The 20344-nt window shown below is 40.5% G+C and overlaps 2 protein-coding genes across 3 annotated transcripts in view; both read right to left on the bottom strand.

Moving 5' to 3' along the window:
• dnah9l (dynein, axonemal, heavy polypeptide 9 like) overlaps positions 1-9886 on the bottom strand; it is a 33648-nt gene extending 23762 nt beyond the window's left edge. Inside the window, exons 1-27 of one of the 2 annotated variants that reach the window (XM_085378021.1) lie at positions 9704-9886; positions 9242-9577; positions 9063-9140; positions 8922-8977; positions 8724-8844; positions 8451-8620; positions 8117-8339; positions 7914-8030; positions 7649-7735; positions 7366-7524; positions 6108-6191; positions 5831-5989; positions 5265-5387; positions 4876-4998; positions 4399-4623; positions 4069-4287; positions 3608-3775; positions 3355-3480; positions 3155-3262; positions 2931-3062; positions 2689-2849; positions 2090-2246; positions 1826-1971; positions 1592-1708; positions 1364-1502; positions 896-988; positions 565-759 (exon numbers count right to left, since the gene is read on the bottom strand). In XM_085378021.1, the coding sequence (XP_085234147.1) occupies positions 565-759; positions 896-988; positions 1364-1502; positions 1592-1708; positions 1826-1971; positions 2090-2246; positions 2689-2849; positions 2931-3062; positions 3155-3262; positions 3355-3480; positions 3608-3775; positions 4069-4287; positions 4399-4623; positions 4876-4998; positions 5265-5387; positions 5831-5989; positions 6108-6191; positions 7366-7524; positions 7649-7735; positions 7914-8030; positions 8117-8339; positions 8451-8620; positions 8724-8844; positions 8922-8977; positions 9063-9140; positions 9242-9577; positions 9704-9847 (3966 nt within the window). In that variant the 5' untranslated portion in view covers positions 9848-9886. Of the gene's footprint in view, positions 1-564; positions 760-895; positions 989-1363; positions 1503-1591; positions 1709-1825; positions 1972-2089; positions 2247-2688; positions 2850-2930; positions 3063-3154; positions 3263-3354; positions 3481-3607; positions 3776-4068; positions 4288-4398; positions 4624-4875; positions 4999-5264; positions 5388-5830; positions 5990-6107; positions 6192-7365; positions 7525-7648; positions 7736-7913; positions 8054-8116; positions 8340-8450; positions 8621-8723; positions 8845-8921; positions 8978-9062; positions 9141-9241; positions 9578-9703 lie in introns of those variants that run through there. The other variant, XM_085378022.1, reaches the window with a different exon arrangement.
• A 280-nt stretch (positions 9887-10166) lies between these two features.
• Positions 10167-18263, bottom strand: LOC146613601 (dynein axonemal heavy chain 11-like). Its single transcript, XM_085378566.1, has 14 exons — positions 17964-18263; positions 17428-17571; positions 17069-17286; positions 16021-16216; positions 15240-15339; positions 14663-14874; positions 14332-14565; positions 13996-14163; positions 13426-13542; positions 11937-12061; positions 11233-11428; positions 10592-10696; positions 10294-10485; positions 10167-10175 (listed from the first exon to the last, which is right to left on the bottom strand). The coding sequence occupies exons 1-14, from the start codon at positions 18261-18263 to the stop codon at positions 10167-10169; spliced, it is 2316 nt and encodes a 771-aa protein (XP_085234692.1).
• Between the last annotated feature and the right edge of the window lie 2081 nt (positions 18264-20344).

The following is a 20344-nucleotide window of genomic DNA, read 5'->3' as shown; positions in this document are numbered from 1 at the left end:
TGGCATGTTGATTTCAGATCATCCTTAACTATCATTGCTCATATGCCACTGAAAAAGAAGCAGTTTAACACTTAATTTAATACTTCTATTAGATTTTACAGATTTTTGTCTATTAAATCACTAATTGAATGAACACAATAGGAGGCAACTGATTAGTGTTTATATATTGGAAGCTTTATGAACTGTGTGTCTGTATTTCCTTATTCCCTGCAAAAAACGGAAATACTGCAGGGAAAAATGGAACGAGGAGCAGCCACAGTGAACTGTCAGATGAAGAGCTGCAGGTGACAGACTCCACACCTCCAGCTTCACAGCGGGGTAACAGATCCCTTCACTGTGCTCTGTCTGCAGACTCAGGCCATGCACGGTATGAAAACCACATCACGGTTGCTCACAGAATGATGGAAAAAAGGAAAATAATCCTTTGACATTTTTATCATAACAACTGTTTTTCTTTTTCCCACAATTCTGAGAAATCTAAAATTAACGTTTGTTCACCGTTACCACCACTAACGAAAGGTGTTGCCAAATAAACTATACTATATAATAAAAACACAGATGAACCTTAAGTATGAAATTTTCCTCTGGTTGCAGACGCAGCTCACTGACTGACTGGCGAACAGCATTTTCTAGCTTTGGGTCTCTCTTCCTGGGCACATCCAGCTGTGGAAAGAGGTCACTGATCAACCCAAGGAAGATGGGAACATCACTCGTCACGATCTTAGGAAGGTTGAAGTCTCTAAGAGCCCGCATCAACACCTGGTGAGACAATATTGGACGCACAGTTTTGATGAGGCAATTTCTGACAACCTCAAATTTCTGGAAACAACCATGAGAGCTGAAACACTTCAGTGTAAAGAACAGCCCTCATTAGTGATCGCGAAGAGATACACACCTGTTCTTCAGGTCTGCTACGCTCCTCTCTCTTCAGAGATCCAGCCACAACCAGCACTGATTTGATAGCCCGCAAACCCCAATCATAATGATCCTGACAAAATAAGCATTTAAGTGTTTGTTGATGTTATAATAGAAGGACACAAACAGCCAGTTTCAGCTGAGAGCTAGTACTCTACACAGTATAAGCAAAAATAGTTGATATTTTTATTATTTACTATATTCACTACATCACACACAGAGGAACTGGAATATAAATAGGAAGATTATGGTGACTAATCTTCACACCTAAACACAAAACCATAATCTGATGAATAGCACCACCACTACTTTGCATTTTAATAAAAGCTGGACCACACTTCTGATGCGTATAAGAACATTGACAGCGAAATTAAATTCCTCTTCTTCCCTCCGCTCATCAGAAAACCCCCTGAAGAAATAGTCAGACAAATTGTTTGTATGTACGCACTTGTTTGGATAGCAGCTCTTTACAAAGAGTGTAGAGACTGATGAATTTGCGTGCCAGTAGCCGTGCATCTATGAATCCTTCGGCCACCAACATGATCTCACAGATCAGTTCAAAATCTGGGATCACCATCGCACAGGGCCTGAGCATTTAGAAAATTAACCAATAAATAATCATATAATAGCTGCTATTCATTGCACGCTAAAGTCTCCTCTTTGTCTCATATCAGACCTGAATAGAGCCTTGAGGTTCTCTGGGAGCTCTGCTCTTCCAGCATAACCTGGGTTCAAAGTGATGAAGATTCCTACTGTTGGCTTCAGCTCAATCTCCTCCCCCAGAAAATGAAACCTACATACACAGCAACAAATGCATGCTGCTAAATGGATGCTTAGAAAATATATAGAATGGATTAGTAGACAAATGTATAGATGCTACAACATACATGTCATTATTTCCTCATAATACCTCTGTTTTTTGTTGCGTACAGCATCCTGTATAGTCTTGACTTGCACAGCTACCACAGACAGAACGTCCACCGAGATCCGGTTGAATTCATCAAAGCAACCCCACACTCCTGTCTGAGCCAGGCCCTTATAGATGTTACCTATAGACTGGAGGATGAGATGCTATGGCTGAATGGTGGAATAAATATCAATAACAACATAAAAAAAAAAGAATAAATGTGACATTAACGGGCACTAGAAGAAACATCTGTGCAGTCCAGGTTACCTTGTAGTCCATCTGTTCAGAGCAGTTGAACACATATACCATGATACCCAGGGAGCGTCCAAGGTCCTTAGTAGTCTCTGTTTTGCCAGTGCCAGCTGGGCCTGATGGAGCACCACTCATAGTCAGATGGAGGGACTGGGTCAGGGTTATGTAACACCTGTCATGGTACGGTTGAGATTTAAATCACAGGAGAAAGAAAGTAATAGATAATTTCGATTCAATGAAGTTGTGCATTTGAAAATAATGTAGATTTAAAGCAACAATGTAATGTATTTGAGTATAGTGGATATTGTGAATAGAAAAAGCAAATATGCAAGATTTTAGTATTTGTGCTTTATTCTAAAATAACAACTATCTCAATCTTTGCACTTACATTTTGCATGGGTGCCTACTATCACGTTCTGCATAGCTTGACTGTAGCATTAAGATGTTTAGTGCTAAAGTAAAGCGGCCTTGTTTTTAGTTGCAAAGCAAGTCTAGTAATTATGCGTGCCCTTACTGTAAGTCTCTCCCTTTAGAATACAAATCATTACTAATGTATGCATTCTGTATACTTTTGCAAAGGTTTGGCTTACGGGAGAACATGTATGTGCACATACCTGTCAGTGAGTGGAGTGATAACCAGTCTGTTTGTATTCCCCAGGTATTCATAGCTAAACTGGAACTGAGCGTCACAGATATTAATGTAACAGTGTCTCATTTCTTCATCCCAGCGATGCCGTAACTGGGACAGCCACGCAAATGCCTGTCCTGATGTCACCTTAGAGACATACAACAGCATCAGGATGGTCTGCTAACTAATGCAAAACTCATTTGAAATAATATCTAATAGTCGCAGTACCTTTTGAGTAATGAGATTGGCGACCACATCTCGAGCATGGACATCAATAGTGCAGACAGTCATAATTTTCTGTCTGTCTCCAGGGGTTAAATCGCCAAGCAGCATGTGGATTAGCAAGTTGAGCTGTGTGATCTAGAAAACCAGAATTCAGCAGACATCACTGACAAATACAATGATGCTACGATCACTTACCAGCCTAATAAAATCTTACATTATGGAAGTACCTGTTTCTTGTTGTAGTCCTTGAGAGCTGTCTCAAATCCTTCCTCCACCCTCTCAAAAGCAATGCCCACATCTGTCGCCCACCACACCTGACTACCAGTCAACCCCACCTGTTGATGGAAGGGAAACAGAGGTGTACAGCAGATAGCTTGCATGTTTATAAAGTTAAAATTGTAAATCTACAGACTTTGCATGAACAGACCTGGGCTGGGTAGTCAAACAGCCACTGGTCTCGGGGTTTGTCCTCATAGGCAGCTACAGCTTCCTGTATCTCCTTTCGAACTGTACAGCGCATGGTGGTTTCTAAAGCACTTAACCAACACTCTGCCTGATTAAAAAAAATAAAAATGTTTGAAAAAAACTCTAAAATGAATTGCATGCAATATCATATTTTTCAAATAAAACGGTGCTGATGTACTTCCACAAACAGAAACCGCATTTTGTTTTCACAGTACCTGTCCTTCGCAGACACAGGGCTCAGAGAACGAAACATATTCTCCCTCTCGACTGTACATCCCTATCGCAACTGCCTCCCCCTCCTCCCCCCGTCCTTCGGCCCGGTCTGAGTCCTTGAAGCGAAGATCTGCTATATTGTCAAACAGCTTCAGCAAGTGTCGGGTCACCTGGAAAAAAATATATATGTGTATTCAAAAGACACACAGACTATTTTTGAGTTTGGTTTTATAGGCTATGATGTTAACAAAGCTCTGACGTTAACAGACCCTGATCTCTGATAACAAATCAAAAAGAAAAAAAGATTTCTTTTGCCTTTCATTATTGTGTTTTTCCATTTTCACTTTTTCCACTCCATAACACTGAAATATAGTTGGTATATAAAGTACAGATAACCACAACGTGCTAACAATCTCTTTATAGATTCTTTCTAGAAAAACATGATTAAAATGTAATCTATCACCTGTCTGGGCTGTGTTCCCTTAGACACAATCTCCAGTAGATCGGAGGCAGAGACAAAATAAAATCTGGGGAATGTCAGTCTCTTGGTCTCCAGGTACTCAGCAAGGGCCTTCTCACACAGAGACAGCCTCTGCTGTAAGGTCTCAAGGCTCTCCAGGAAGCCAGGCTTGTTGGTCACATCTACTACATTACTGTTCTGGACCACCTCAGTCATTAAACTCTGATTAAAACAAACAAACAAATCAAAGGAAATAAAGGGAGAAATGCAAAAAGACATGCTAAAAATATGTAGCCAAGCATGGCACTATATGTAGGCAGAGGTATGATTTACCTGAAAGTCAGTGTGTATTCCCTGAAAGCGTTCAGCATCATTGGCCAGCTGGCAGCGGATGTCATGGCTGTTGGTGAAGATGCTGTTAAGATGGGCCCAGGTCCTCTGGACAGACATCCAAGATGAGATGACAAGGTCTGCCACCATCAGCTTCCTCTGCCATCCACTTACTTCTGCCTGGAAATACTCTATGTACTTACTCATCAGGATATTCTGCAGCTGCACCTGAAAAGAAATGAAGCAGTAACTTTAAATGGCAATTTGTACAAAGAAGCCCTGATGAGCTGCTCTTGAAATTGCATGAACATTTTTTAAATTCCCCATTGCCTATGCATTTATATAACTAGTCTTTGAGGAGTCAGTAATAAACCCGAGCCGTTCATACTAAAACTATATTATGGATCGCTGGGGTGTTAATATTGCAATTTGAAAGAATAAAGCAAACTGCATATCACATTCTGCAGCAGGCAGGCACACCTGGTTGTCCTCCAGCGTCTCTATCAGATTCTCATCTGCTTTGAGCAGAGGGGTTCCTGTGCTGGCATGAGTCTCATAGGACAGCGACATAATGCTCCATGTCTGGGTTATCTCTGCCAAAACCTAAAAAACCCCAAAGACAGATACTTCACAAAGACGCCTGTCATTTAAAGACAACCAAAAAACAAGCTAACGCGTTCGTTAACATTGGCTCATTCCTATTTGTGTGTCATTATTTGTGAGTTCAGCTTTCTGAATCTGCTCATAAATATCTGTTCTAAGAATATGATGAAAGTCTAGTGAGTGCTTAAGTAATTAAATATTCCATCCATCAATAATCCACTACTACAAGATATATCACACAGTAACTGGTTGGTCTGGTGTCTTACCTTCTCAATGGCCATTTCTTTCACGGCCTTGTCTACTATGTTTTTAACCTCATCCTCCACACGATGAAGTTGCAATTCCAGCAGGTCCCCCAAGGTGGTGCCCTCACCCATCACAAACCTAACCTGAAGATTTAAAAACAAAAGCAGACTATGGGTGTGATCAAATTTCAGATAACTGGGTTCATCAAATCCAGAGAAGTGTCTGCAGAACAATGAGAGCACACTGCATGAAAACTACAGCCAAACGAATGGATTAACCCCCACAGAGTGGCAAGTATAATATACCATGAGTAAAACTGATGAAAAGTTACTGAACAAGAAGAGCACTTGGGGCAGTCCTCTGCCAAGACCAAAGCGCTAACAAATTTAAAGAAAAAAACTGTATGAGGACCAAAATTTAATGGGCTGTTCTCATACACATTCTCCACTCCGCCACCAAGTTTAATGAAATTTGGACTTGTAACTTTTGGATAATCTCATTGACACACAGACAAACAAACAAAATGAAAAATGGCACAGCAGATGGTATGAGAGACTGTGTAGCATCAGCAGCACAGATACCCTACCCCAGTGGTGTTCATAAGCTGTTGCCAGTGTCTCTCCCTGACAGCTGAGTTTTGCAGCTCGTTGACAGCTCTCAGAGAGGTCAATAGGTTTTTCACTGTTGATTCCAGACCCATATAGACATCCCACACACGCACCTCCTTATCCAGCATTTTCATCTCCTTCAACAGACAACAGACATACTCACAGTTATTGAAAAGGTACTCTTGTTTCAAACATGAAACAGTTAAACTGAATCAAAGTTCAAGTATCTATCCAGAGAAGAGTGCTGTACTGTACTTTAGCAAACCGCCGGAGTTCCATGTCCATCTGCTCAACGTTGATCTCTTTCCATGGAGTCTTTGTCCAATCCTCTATACTGGTCTAGGATTTGCAGGAGATTAAGTGCATCATTTGATTATTTTGCATGCAGTGACTCACTATGGAGACCCTGCCTTGTATTAAAAAAAATAGCATATTTGTATTTACAGCCCCAATTCCAAAAAGGCAGGATGGTGTGTAAAATGTAAATAAAGTGTTTAGAAATTATGCAACACTTTCAGAATAATGTTCCTCAACTTGAAATAATGTTTATTACACGGAAATCCCTTTCTGTGAGTGTAGTTCACTGTGCCATCTACCAACACAGGTTAAAGCTCTGTCATGCAAAGAAGAGGCCACATGTGAGCATGATCCAGAAATGCTGCTGTGATCTATTTTGAGTTTTGTTTTGCGATTCATTCTTTTTGAATTAAAAGATTTTCAGGGTTTTAGTTCTGTATTAGTCCTGACTTCAGTATTTCCTAGTGCCTATGAGTTGTCATTATTTATATTTCTACTTCGTGGTTCTTGATTACGTGAGTACCCTTTTCTGTGCCTGGTCTGCCCTAGTCTCATCTACATGTCGTGTCATCAGTATCTCAGTGTTTTCAACGCTTTCTGTCTCCCTGGTCATGTCTCTCTGGTCTTCCTGGGTTCTACCTGGTTTCCCAATCTCCGTTCCAAGTTAATATGTCTTCCTTCCTATTCCTCATGTTTATGCTTTCCTCTGCCCATAATCTTCTGTTTTATCCTTTTGTCTCCCCAGTCAGTTATGTTTCCATGTATGTTTAGCGCTGGTCCCTGCATCGAGCTCCTGTCTCTGTCTCAGTTTTGCTTCTTGTGTCTCTTTATTTAGATTCTGTTCAGCTGTGTTCACAGGTGTGTTCAATCTGCCTTAATTCCCTTCTGTCTATATACTCTCTGCATCTCTCTCTGTTCTTTGTCGTGTCTACCCTCATGGTGTGTGTAGTCTCTGTCAGTCTCTTTAGTTAGTTTGTTACAGCCCCATCACTGTCCACATTATTTAGCTTTTGATTTCTGTTTTTTTGCCAGCACAATAAAAGCTGTGATATTTAAGAAAGCTGTCCACTCTCTGCCTGCCACACACCTCAGTTCATGACATGAAATGTTTTCTGTGTCCAACAGAGAATAAAATGATATTTGTAAATTTGTAAATCACTGCCTGTTTTTATTTACATATTACACACCATCCCAACTTTCTGGAGTTCAACCGTACCTTTACAAAGACGACCATATCCCATACTGCTTTGACAAGTATGATGTCAGAGCGACACTGCTGCAGCTGCTTGTATTCTGGGAAGCTGACCTCAAACAGATCAGCTGTGTCCTGCAACTTCTTCATTTCCATCTCCATCGTAGCTACGCCTCGATTACACTGCAGGCAATTTTGATATGTTATTTAAATTTTCTTTAATCACACACTGTGTACTACATTTGAAAGAAGTACTGTTAAGATTTCTCTTTTAACAGACACTAAAAGAAATGTGCCCCCTGCTCACCTTATCAATAAGCTTATATGGCTCCTCCACACTGATTTTAAAGATTGACTCTGAACGAAATTGTTCTCTGAACTCATGCTGTTTGACCTAAAGTATGAAATCATAGCAAATTAAGGATTAATGCATATCTGCCTCTACCTTTCTGTCTATCATTTTGCAGACACTGTGTGGGTTTCATATATATAATGCAGGAAAGAGGTTTTATGTGTCAGATATTGAGCTCTTTGCCAGACTGACATCCTACCCCAATCACACAAAGCCTCACCTCAAACCGAACACATTTCCTGCGGATAACTGAAACCTCATTTGACTGTAGTGGTGCCACCTCATGTTTGACCGTGAAGGCAATTTTTCGGACACTTTTCCACTTTTCCGGCAGCTCCTGTGTTGTGTGGGAAAGAAGCACTGATAACTGTACATATCGCCTATGATAAATGAAAAAATGTGTGTTTTTGAATTGGTTCACACTTCTAGCTGTGTGCAGACACTCTCTGGAAGCTGCTGTCCGTAGGTCTTTAGAAGTTCAGCGGTAGACTTGAGCGGTTTGAAGTGCTGTTCGTCGCTGATCTGTCTGTCTCGTATGGCCATGAGGTGCCCCATGATTTTCACAAGGCCTGCATAATCGCCATCTGACACCTTGGTGGAAAGGCCACATGCTGTGTCCTGGACAAACTGGGACAATTCCCTCACACTGTTAAATAGAGAAGAAGGGAGATGAAGTGAGGTTTCAGAGGACTGGCTTTAAAAAATGTCTTTTAAATGATAAAAAAGTTTTATTTATTTTGACTTTTATGTGTCTGACCTCTGGTTCACGTGGTTAAGAAGGTGCTCTTTGAACATCCAGCTCCACTTTTTAATGACATTCATCAGTGTGTGCTTGAAGGGTCTGATATCTAGCTGTAGCCAACCACAAAACACCCTTCGGTCCTCCATTTTGCTCACTCGCACATACAGTGACTCAAACAGATTGATCTGAAATAATGAATAATTCAGTTATTATTGTTGCATTGCTTTCCAAATGTGAGTGAAATAAACCAAGGTTACAGCATAAATGGATCACAAATGTTGAACACACTTGTTCTTTAAAGTTGTCCAGGGTGGGTGGGTTCTTCTTTAGTTCGTAGTCGGCATACAGCTCAGCTTCCTCTGTACTTAATGCATGTCCATAAAGTAGGAACTGTCTCATAAATTCAGACCTGTGAACATATGAGACAAATTATTTCTGTACTTGCTAACAATCAAAACAAATCAGAAACAGCCACACACAGCTGACCTGTCATCAGTCCAGAGGTAGCGGTAGCTAGAAAATGATGCCTGGTACTCCCTGACCTGTAAATAAACACTTTCACAACTATTCGCCTGTAAACTTCATAAAATAATCTTCCACATGTGACCATAAAAAAATGTCACTAACCTTAGCGACAGATGCACGTGCCCGTGAGCGGATTATGTGGCACATGTCTGACAAATCCTCCATTTCATTAATGTCACCCTGCAAGATGGAAAATCAAGATTGCTTATGATAAGGGTCTGTTTACATGGAAATATATGTATGTATATGTATATGCATTTATAATCTAATCTGTGTGGTACCTGGTAGTTACTCAGCTGTTTGTGACTTGCCACTCTAGGAATGAGGGAAGCCATGCTTGTAATGTTGCCCACCATCTTATCCACAATATCATAGAAGTTACCAGTGTGGCTCAAGTCTAATGAAGGGTCAAAGGTCATCTCATTGCTGTTGAGAACCAACTGGACTTCAAACAGAGGTGTAATACGCTGAGCTGCATCTGTATTGTCCATGAGGTACTGCAGAGAGCAGCGTACTGCGCTGGTGAAGCCTGCCAGGATCATCCTGTCAACATACTCAGTATAGGCATGCCACTCACTGCTGTCAAGATCCGTCACACTGAGGAGAGACTGGTTCTCCTGAAAATTATGTGTTGAATGAAAAGTTTAAACACCAAATAAACATACACATGAATATCGGTTGTGTTAACATTTGCAATGTGTGCACAGCATCTCTCCAGCATGGAGATTATACGATGAATATACCTGCAGTAGTTTGTGTATCTGCTCCCCTGTACTAGTAATGAGAGCATGCTGTTTGGAAACACTCTCTTCAATGTCAGCGAAAACGAGGAGAGTAGAATCACGACTCTTTCTGGTAATGAAAGCCCGGCTGCTGAATTTACCCATCAAGGCCTGGATTGCTTCCACATTAGCTTTGCTCTTCTGGACACGACTAGAAATGCTCTGGCGATGGCAAAAAAAAAAAAAGGAGCAACAATTACAGGCAATAATTATGTTTCCGGCATCATGTTGCTTTTTGTTTTTCAAGTGCTTGCTGTAGAGTTGAAGCGCTCTGAGATAGGGCTATAATTAAGAAAACTAGCTTGGCCCACACACAGAGGATTCTGGGGTTTCATGCAGACAGGCGACCGCTGGCTTTTTTAAAATAAATCAGCCCAAATGTTGATAGAGACAGTGTTTATTCTACTTAAAAAAGCAAAATCATTTAAATATGCTGCAAAATAGTGTCAACCAACACATGTACAGGAAACTCACCCATTAATGCAGGCACTGCCTTGCATCTTTTTGTTTGCTTTAAGTTCAGTACAACATTTCCTGCATATTTACAGTACCTGTGCCAGGTCTCGTGTACTCTGAATGTAGTCCCATAGGTCATCCTGAGCCCATGTCACTTCCCGGAGGGCCGGATTCAGCTGTCGTCTCATCCCATCCATCTCATCTTTGACCAGTCCCAGCTCTACAGCTAGGATGGTGCTGTGGAGCTGGTTGTACCACTGGGTCACCAAAGTCAGTGTTTGTGTGTACTGCATAATAAAATGCAGCATTAAAACCCCCAACATATTTCTAAAAAACACGCTTTCTAAAGAAAGCTGTCAAGTCCAGAAAACTGCTTGAGGGTTAATGACCTACCATGTGTAGTCTCTCTCGTTTAGAATAGAGATGAAGAGCTGCTTGGGGAATGTTTTGGGTCTTCAGCATGCCCAGATATTTCACTTCTCTTAGCACAGATGCTAACTGTGAAGAGTAACAACAAAAGAAAGTACAATCTGATTTCCATAGATTATAGTACATGATTTTGGAATAGATATCAGTTACCAAACACCTTCTCATATTTTATATTTATGTGTATCCATTGTTTCCTCCCATGGTGATTAATTATACTAGTAAAATATGCTTCATCTGTGTATCAAACTGCTGTTGCTACTTCTGGGGAATGTTTCACAAAGTGAGTTTAGTGGACAAAAATGTGGCTTTATTAACCTTGAGTTGAAAGAAATGCAGACAGAGGCACTAGTTTGAATAATGACTTAGCAGAGAAAAACACTCTATGAGCTCAATTTGATACTAGCAGGTTTTCTTCACAAAACCTTGAATTTCTCTCGATCTCTCTCCTGCAGAGCTTAAAGAAGCAGTCTGACAAGTCATTTCACTTCTGAACTCATACAGTCAAAATGACTGTGACTTTTAGATTTTCACCTTTACTTGCCTCTATGGAATATCTTTTATCTGTTTTTAAAGTCTGTTCAAAAATCAATCGTCTTTGGGCTTACACCAGGACTGAAGTTGACCTGGAAGAAGCCAGTTTCACTATCCAGTGCCAACAGTGGCTCCTTGAGGTGTGTTTCACAGATTTCTTCAAGCCCCTCGGTCCACTCTAAGAACATCTCCTCATCATGCTGGTCCAAAACCTCAAGAACGCGTTCACACCTCTGGAGGACATCTTGTGCCTCTGCACAATCCAGGGGCCTGAAAGAGAGACGGAGAAAGAAAGAGATAATGCAGGAAAAGAATTATATAGCAAGTGAAGTATAAGTCATGTGTATACTGTAAACATTTGGCAGAAACAGTAAAATAAATAAATTCTTGTAATGAATATGCTAAATGCAAAAAAAAAAAGTGTTTATAACCAAAATACATATTTTAGGTGCACATTGTTGGTCAGATGATTAAATACAGGGTACATGAATCTGAAATATTAGTTACAGCTGACTGCTTAAAGCCTTGAATGTTTGATGTTCTTTTTAAATCTTTAAATAATCAATGGACACAAGATATATATATTTTAAACTTTTTTCGGTTACTGCAAATTATAATAATAACATCAATGGATCTGCTGGGTTTCAAAACCCATGTATGTCAACTGAGGAAGGTAACATTTTATTGATTTAATACCCTTAGTGATTAATAACCAAGTGCTTTGCACCAAAAAATACTCTAAAATCATCCTTATTGTGTTTATTAGGTAGGTTCTTACATGTGGGGCAGCTGGCAGAGGTTACTCCTGTGAGTCAGAATCCGGCTTCGGAGCTCCTGCGACCATTTGAGGTTACCGGCCACTTGAGGCATATTCTTTCCCAGGATCGCAAAACCTGACTGCAGCTGAAACACAAGGTTTCATGCCATTTGGCTGACAGCTTAATCTTTCAAATCACTTTGAGTTAACACTCTCACGCGGAAGTATGTGGACCTCAGTGCCATTTGTGTCATCTCAAATCTTCTGCTGTGGCTACAATTAACATGTAATGCATGCAAACTATTTATGAAGCAGCTGTTACAGCGCTATGTTTCCGCTGTAATTAACGACACTGTTCTCGCTGGGTGTAAGAGCAGTGAGCTGTGGATGTTTACATTTCTATGCAAGTGTGCAAAGGCTCTGTTTACATATTTTTAATAATATTCATATTATTTAAATTAAGCTCCCAGTATACAGGAAATAATAATAATAATGGATTGGATTTATATAGCGCTTTTCAAGGCACCCAAAGCGCTTTACAATGCCACTATTCATTCACTCTCACACTCACACACAATGTATTTCTTAGCAGTGCCATTTATTTTGTGAATACCAGCTGGTGTTAACTTTATGTCTCTCACAGTGTCCTGTGTGTCACAGCACTGTGCTGGGTCCAAAAACTGAAGACACAGAACAATCCCAAATGAAATCTCATCATTTTGTTTTTCCTGTGTGTCAGACAACCTACATTGTAAACATATAAACATACAATAACTGTAAATGAAAACATGTAATAAGTGCACATGTGCTTAAACAAAGATGTCTGGTTATTTGATTAAAAAAATGCCTAATGTGCTTCAGTAATTAAAAATAATAGCCAAGCATTGTAATCTTAATTACAACCCTTGTAATTTAAAAAAAAAAAATTCAGTCTAAAATCTCTTTGGGGCAACTGAAAATCAAATTATGTATGCAGGAAAAACCCAGGTACCCAGAGACATTATAAAACTCACTGCTAAGACAAAAATGAAGTGTTTTAAATTGCTAAACTTGATCAAACCGTTAATTAATACACACATAAAACACTCACAACACACACAGACACACGCGTAAAATACGGCAGCTGAATCGTGGCGTATTGTGAAGCAAATGTGTGCGAGTAATTAGGAACATAATTTCAATCTGTCTCACCCCATCTTTGTGTTGATCAAGTATAAACTGGCAGTGGCCTACTTCCTGGCTAAACATGTCCAACAGCACACTGTAATTAGGTGAAAACAGCTGGTGGATTCTGGGTCTCTCAAGCAGGGTGCCAAAAATCTTCAACAGCTAGATGGAACAACAGCAGCTTTGTGACATTTTGTACACTCAAGGCACAAAACATGTACACACCACTAGTTGAAATCCCCCAAAACAACCAAATGATGCTATTATGTTAACTTGCTAAATGTCGTACACTTGCTACTTTAAGTAAACTACTAAATGATTTTTAAAGGAGTAACCGGCCTACCTTAAAGGCTGACTTCAGGTTTTTGGAGTGCTGAAAGGCCAAATTGAGGACAGTTCCCAGCCTTTGGTCAAAATCTTTGTTCTGCTCCAAGAAACACCTATAGTGGTTCACAAAATCCTGAGAAGGCATTAGAGGGGAAATGATGGGTATTTTGAGAAGCCTTTGTGATTAAAAAGCTTTGATTCAATTTAAATTATTAGACAATTTCATTCCATAAAATTCCTCCTTAGCTCATTTAATCAGTATTGACTGGATTAACACATACTTGAGAGAAATATATTATAACACAGATCAATTTCTGATCGAGTTCCTGTTCTGAGCCACGCTGAAAACTATTGTAAAATATCCAGTAAATTAAATATTGATGCGCTGACTAATAATGACTCCTGCCACTTGTTCTTGTGTGTTGCTTAGCAACTACTCTGCTTTTCTACCTTTCAATTATTGCACTGCTGGGCAGAAAAATAAAATATAATTGTTATTTTTTATTATTTGCCTGTGCCAGCCAATGCCACAATTAAAGAGCAGCGTGATATTAAAAACAACGGCAACTCTCTCAGTAGCTCTCACGTCATTAGTGCAGTCCAAGGGGTCATATTTGCTCTCTCTAAGGGTCCGCCAGCGGTCATGAAACTCCTCACTCATGCTGAAGACCATCTCACTTAAGATTTTCCCTCTGGATCCACCTAATTCAATTTTCTCCAGCTTCAGAAAGTCCAGTGCTGTTGCAAAAAGTTCCTATGAGTGAAATGAGCAAAGACAGTGATGGATCAGCATAATATCATGGAGCTGAAGTTCAAAAATATGCATTTTCATGCAGATTTACTTGATTAAAAAAATACTCCCTCCTTTATAGGAGTGAGAGATGTTGATTTTTCAATTTTCCTGGAAAACCAAGATACAGACCTCGATCATAAGAAGCCTTTCCATGATGCAATCTGAGCGTTGAAACACAAGTTTCGCTGGAAAGTCCCAGAGCTTGATGCTCTGTGAGTGTTTGTAATACTTCGGGATCTGCTCGCGGTAAGTGTGAAACAATTTCTTGAAGGTGCGCAGAACTGAGATGCTTATCTGTACTCTCTCCATCCCTTCCTCAAGCTCCATCTTAAACAACTCTTCAGGGATTAAATAGGCAAAGGCCTGTATTCAGACACAAAGTCGTTACAGAGATAAATTTTTAATTCCTCTTCCTTCGTCTCCTTTTCATCACATGTGCACAGACATGCATCACCTGTACCTTTTCAATGATCAGGTTGCAGAACTCCTGCAGAAGCACCACCATTCGCTGAGGAGTGCAGTAATACTGGGAATGACTCCAGATGAGGCAGAGCGTGTGAAAAAGAGGAGGTAATAGCGCATCCACCTGTGGAAAACTCTTCTCCTCCAAGTTTGTAATCAGTCTCCTTAGAGGGCGTAGATACAGATCTATGTCTTCTGCTTCCAGCACGGCTGTGATAATTACATCCACAAGTATCAGTCGATAACGTGAACATAATGGGGCATTTATGGTGCTCTAAAAGGTGTGATCTCTGATTACATTTATTTAGCACCAGTGTAAACATGATATCTGCACTTCCCATGATTGTTAAGTGAGCATGATGACACAGAAAATGCAATGAAAAGGCAAAGTATAGAAAAAAAAGGTTCTGTTAGGGTAACAATGCTGTAAAATTCTGGGTTCAGTAAGCATAAAGAAAAATTTATGCTTGATCTGTTTCTTAAATTAAACTAAATGGGAGCTGGAGCTGTCATACTCATGTCATGATGACAAAACAAATTAAAGCCTTGATGAATGAGAAGTAATGCTGATCTACCCTCATTGACTTTGACGCAGACGTCCTTGAAGGCGGAGTAGTAACTGCTCTTGACTCTTCTCAGGATCTCCACGATCTGCTCCACTTTGGAGCTGCGGATCTGGAACCAAGGATCTCATATTAACATGCACTGACTTATTATTTCAAGAGTATAATAAATGTACAGGTTTTGTACTACACTGACAACTTTCGTCATTGCTGCCCTCTCTGTTCATCTGTATTGGTGTCAGTGCGCCCCAGGGTGGCTGTGGCTACAATGTAGCTGCCATCGCCAGTGTGTGAATGTGTGTGTGAATGGGTGGATGACTGGATATGTAAAGCGCTTTGGGGTCCTTAGGGACTAGAAAAGCGCTATATAAATACAGGCCATTTACCATTTACCATTTAAATGGACTGAAACAAGCTGACTCTTTAACCTTCCCTTTAAACGTCCCTTCTGGATGATCATTCTCCAGAAGTCTGCCATTGCTTGTGAGCTGTGCTGTCAGTACTTTAAAGGTGGCTGTACCTGTAGCAGATGACTATATAAAGAAATCCAGGAGGAGCTGATGTCAGCTCCTTGCAGCAATAGAAAATAACAAGTGGAAACTCACTATTCAGAGCAATCTGGAGGCTGAGCTTTGGCTCACGGGGACGACTTTTATATACCTCTACTGTTATTTAACTTTGGACGCATTTAATAAACATTTAACATACATTTAACATACATTACATACATTTTTTTTGTTCTTTTTAAACTAATGAATAACACGAGTCTTATACTTATTTTATAACGTCATACTTGTGACTGGATGCCCAGCAGGTTTTCCCTTTGAGCTGCCCAGAACTGAAGCTCCACGCTGGGGCCTGGGTGGTTTCCCTGAAGCAGCATCATACCAGAGTCTTTCTTCAGCACACTCCATATCTGTCCGGACCACTGCACAATCAGAGTTTCTATAGAGTATAACAAGCCACGGTCCAGTGGCCATCCAGTGTGGCTGAGAGGGACAGAGTGAGAGCAATCAGTCTGGATAAAAATAGAAGTGAGCTACTGAAGCTATACGTACAATACGAACGCTACAAATGAGGTACTGTATATTATTTCTCTAGGACATTGTTAATGCCAACCAGCGTTTACCAGTGCCTTTACGCACTAGTTCTTTTTAAAGAACTAGTGCGTAGTACTAATGTAACTTCTTGTTACATTATTCAATTACCTCTTACTCCATACATTCTTCAAAAGTCTGACAATAGCCAAGTATGTAAACCCTCACTCTTCACTATTAAGCTAATATCAGAAATAAAACGAGTTACTGTAGGACTTTTGCGCTAATGACTTAACTCCACTGCTTAAACTTTGTCAGACTTAGCTGTTTAACTGACGATGCTGTGTTGAAGGCGTTTTCCAAGTTCCTCAAGGTCTCAAGGTAAACTTTAGCTAACATGAAAGAAAAACATTCCGCCACTGTGCAGCAATTTGTCTAAACTTGACTCAAGGAGAAAACAAATATGACAGCTGACCCTGCTTTTTCACTTTCTGAATCCCGTCTTTTGTCTTGTTTCTTGTAAAACACAAGGACGCCCACTTTTCTTGTAATATGTCTGACAAACGGAACATTTTCATCGACGAACTTGACCAGAAAACAGCCTGTTTACCAGGTAAATGCTCCCCATGCCCTGCCCCTTTCCATCCTGAAAAAAGGGCGGCAAATGAAACTTTTACAATTATAAATTATAATTAAAAATAACCGATTAATTCGGAGACACCATTCAAAGCCATCGCAACACTTTAAAAATTCCCAACATTCTCAGCTATAATTTGGCTGTCTGTGTATTGTGACACCACCGACCTTAGCACAATGTCCTGAGGTCGTGCCCTCTCCACGTACAGGGGTAGGGGCAGCAGTGTTCGCCCCTCGGCTTGGCCTCTCAGAGTGACCACCTTGCTCCTCAGCTTCTCCAGGTGCCTGTGGATGTCATCAGACACCACCCTCGGCCAGGACTCGTGGTTGAGACCGTTGGATAGCACACACACCAGCACCTGTATGAAGAGGTGTTCATAAGGTAGCTATACACGCACACAAATTACACAAGGACACGTACACAGAACTTACCAGAAAAACTGTAAACCAGAAAATTTTGCATCCACAGTCAACATATATGAAAATGTGCACTTGTAGACATCCTACACCTGAACACACTACCCAACCTCAGATATGACAACAGGCAGGTGCTCCATTGGGTATCCAGGTACTTCTCCCAGCCTGAACTGGTGTCTGAATCCTTCTCGGGAAATTCTCTTCACGCCCTTCTTTAGGACACACAGCAGCTTGGTCTTCCATGGCGGGGATGTCTTCACAGATGAAAAAACAGTGGGAATGCTTTCAAGAACATTGAAAGCACTAGAAATAAGTAGCGACTTATTTCAGAAAAATGTGTATATTAGATGGAGTGCAGATTACAAACCCAGGAGTTTCTGTTAAACACCTGTGTACCTGTATGCCAGCTTTTGTCACTTATAGGAACTAAATTCACTAAAGATTGTGAAAATATGTGTATCATAACTGTTCCTCTTATGTTTACCTCAGAGATGTTAGTATAAACAGTTTATGCTCTATTAAATATTTATTCAAGACTGGGTGGGGAGATGAAAACAACATTTATAAAAGCAGTTGCCTGAATTTTTCATCACTTTTATCTGTATACATATACATTTATCATTGTCCTTCTGTGCATTTATCTTACTTGAGCATCCCCTGCATGCAGTGTCCCTCCAGGTCCAGTGAAAAGCAGCAGCCTGTTAGTCCAGATGTGGTCCAGAAAATCCAGTATAATCTTCTGGTTCTCATCAGCACCAATGAAGCGGTTCCACTTATCTGTCTTCACTCTCAGCACATAGAAGGCCTGCTCCCGGAGGAAGTCCACTCTCTCATCTGACAAAACCACCCCGGCTTTGAGAGTGGGCTCCTGGGAGGCACGCACTCCCCCAGCCCCTCCGCTGCCTAAACCTCCACTGCTGCTTCTCATGCTGGTGGCTTCAGCCATGAAGCTCTTAGCGGGCAGGAAGGACACAACAATGTGTAGAGGAATGTGAAATAAGAAAAGAGTATCACCAACAGTGAGCTAACAGGTATGTACTTACCAGTCCTTCTTGTCAAATATCTATAACAACCTATGAAGCTATAAACTGGTATTTCCCAGCACATAACATGGATGAGCTCTTTCTACTCAACAAACTTTTCCTTCTCTCTTCTCCAGGTATGAAAAGTGATACACTTCTTGATGGGCAGGTGACGAAGCACTACGGACTGCCTTCATTACCCTGAATGGAGGTGGCCATTTATGTAGCCTGTGTGCCCTGCAATCCTATCCTGTAACCTGAGCCTTCAGAGGAGGCCCAACTGCAACAACTACTCCAGTGCAGGTAATGTTTCACCTTAAATATGCATATATATTGATGTGTGATGAGCTTAATATTATTAAGAAACTCAAATGATGTAATTTATATTATAGGTGTGTCTTAGGGAAACAAAACATACTGTACAGGTTTCCCTAAAGAGTTTCTTATTCTAATAATAAAGCAAAATACAGAGAAAAAATATCCATTCGACTAATTTATCAAAGTACACAGCTTTGTTTACGTCCTCTTTATCTAACCTTTGCAATGTGTATCATTGCCACCTGGGGGCAGTTTGGTACAGTGCTTCTGACAGCATCCTTCTTTCTGTAATCCAAAGTGACCCTAGCCATGACATCCTATTATATATGTTATGCCATTTGTGTAAAAATGTGGAAAAATGGGACATTTCTCTAACTGTGTTACTTAAAATACCACAGCAATGATTACCCTTTTAAAGATCCTGCAATTTCTGAGTTTAACATTAATACAAAGATGTAATCATATCCCAATTTCAAATGAGCTGACTGGAGAGTCTGACATTTCAGTGCGGTGCTAACCTTATAGTTACTTATGGCAATGTAATATCCACCAATAGATGACACAAGCGTTCTTTGAACAGAAGGCTAGTTGAAAAGATCTAATGAAGTTTAATTAATATTTTACTTTAATTACTTTATTTTTTTCCTGGTATATGCCTATTCCATATATCCAGTCCATGCATATGACACATGGAGGTTTATATCTCTATTTTTCAAAAGTCTGTTTTTAACAGCCAATAATCCACTGCTCTCCAAAGGAATTTGTCCTTTCTGTAATCTGTTATTCCATGTCTCACTGTGTTTGTGTGAGTAAAACCATGTGTGTGCTTTCATGTATGGGCTTTCACACGCTCATTTTATATGTGCAGCTTGAATGAATGTCCTTGTTACAAGTGAAGGTGACATTTTTGTTGGTTTTAACGTATGTATGTGTGATTGAATGTGTAGGGGTTTTGTGTGTGTGTGTGTGTCTGTATATGCCAAGCCAGCGCCGAAGGCTAGTGAGGGTGTCCCTTAGGTCTCTCCACACACTGTATCTAAGCCCATTTGAGCTGGCTGACAGCAGGAGCATGACTGCCCATCTCTCTGACCTCACGCCCAATGTCAGCTCTTCTCTGCAGGGTTGGAGGGGATGGAGGCCAGAAAAAGAGATCTTTGGGCAATAAGGGAGAGGGAACCAACGGAGAGACAAAGGAGGAAAAAAGGGTGTATGGCGGGCTGGAGAATGAGGAGAGGCAGTATGCACACAGAATACAAATGAAAGCGAGAATGGAGTGATGAAGAAGTAGAAGAGCACAACAGCAGAAAAGAGATACGCACTTAGGGATAAATATTAAAGTGTACTACTGAACACTGCTGAGCAATCTAAACTGGAAGGGTGAGACCACATGGAAGAAGTATCCCCAGGCAATATTTAATCTCCGTGCTCTTGACTGTAACTGAAATATCACCTGTGAGTGGATGTAACATTAGTCTCCAGTGTAGCATAAGAAAGCAGCTAAATTCTTTTCTTTTTAAATCTCTGAGCAATGTAGTTTTAACCTGAAGCATCTCCCCCATTTCTTTTTTCCCCTCCACTGTTTCTGTACCTCTTTTCATTGCTCTCCCCATTTGTCGTTGCCATGGCTACGTGTTGCTTGACAATCAGGCTGCCGTTCTTGAGCTTCAGCTGGGCTCACTCTCTGCCT

This window comes from Diplotaxodon limnothrissa, linkage group LG18 (genome assembly GCF_057381915.1).
Source record: "Diplotaxodon limnothrissa isolate DT_005_m linkage group LG18, D_limnothrissa_male_GT1.1, whole genome shotgun sequence".
NCBI classification, from domain to species: Eukaryota; Metazoa; Chordata; class Actinopteri; order Cichliformes; family Cichlidae; genus Diplotaxodon; species Diplotaxodon limnothrissa.
Note: the sequence above shows the minus strand (reverse complement) of the source record. Positions and strands in the feature narration are given on the sequence as shown.

Bases quoted from the DNA above. Each gene is read 5' to 3' on its own strand.
- LOC146613601 (XM_085378566.1), bottom strand. From the start codon at position 18,263: ATGGCTGAAGCCACCAGCATGAGAAGCAGCAGTGGAGGTTTAGGCAGC. The intron at 17,572-17,963 runs GTAAGATAAATG...TCATCTGTGAAG, and splicing joins TGCATGCAGGGGATGCTCAA to ACATCCCCGCCATGGAAGAC. The intron at 16,217-17,068 runs GTCGGTGGTGTC...TGTCCCTCTCAG, and splicing joins CCTCAGGACATTGTGCTAAG to CCACACTGGATGGCCACTGG.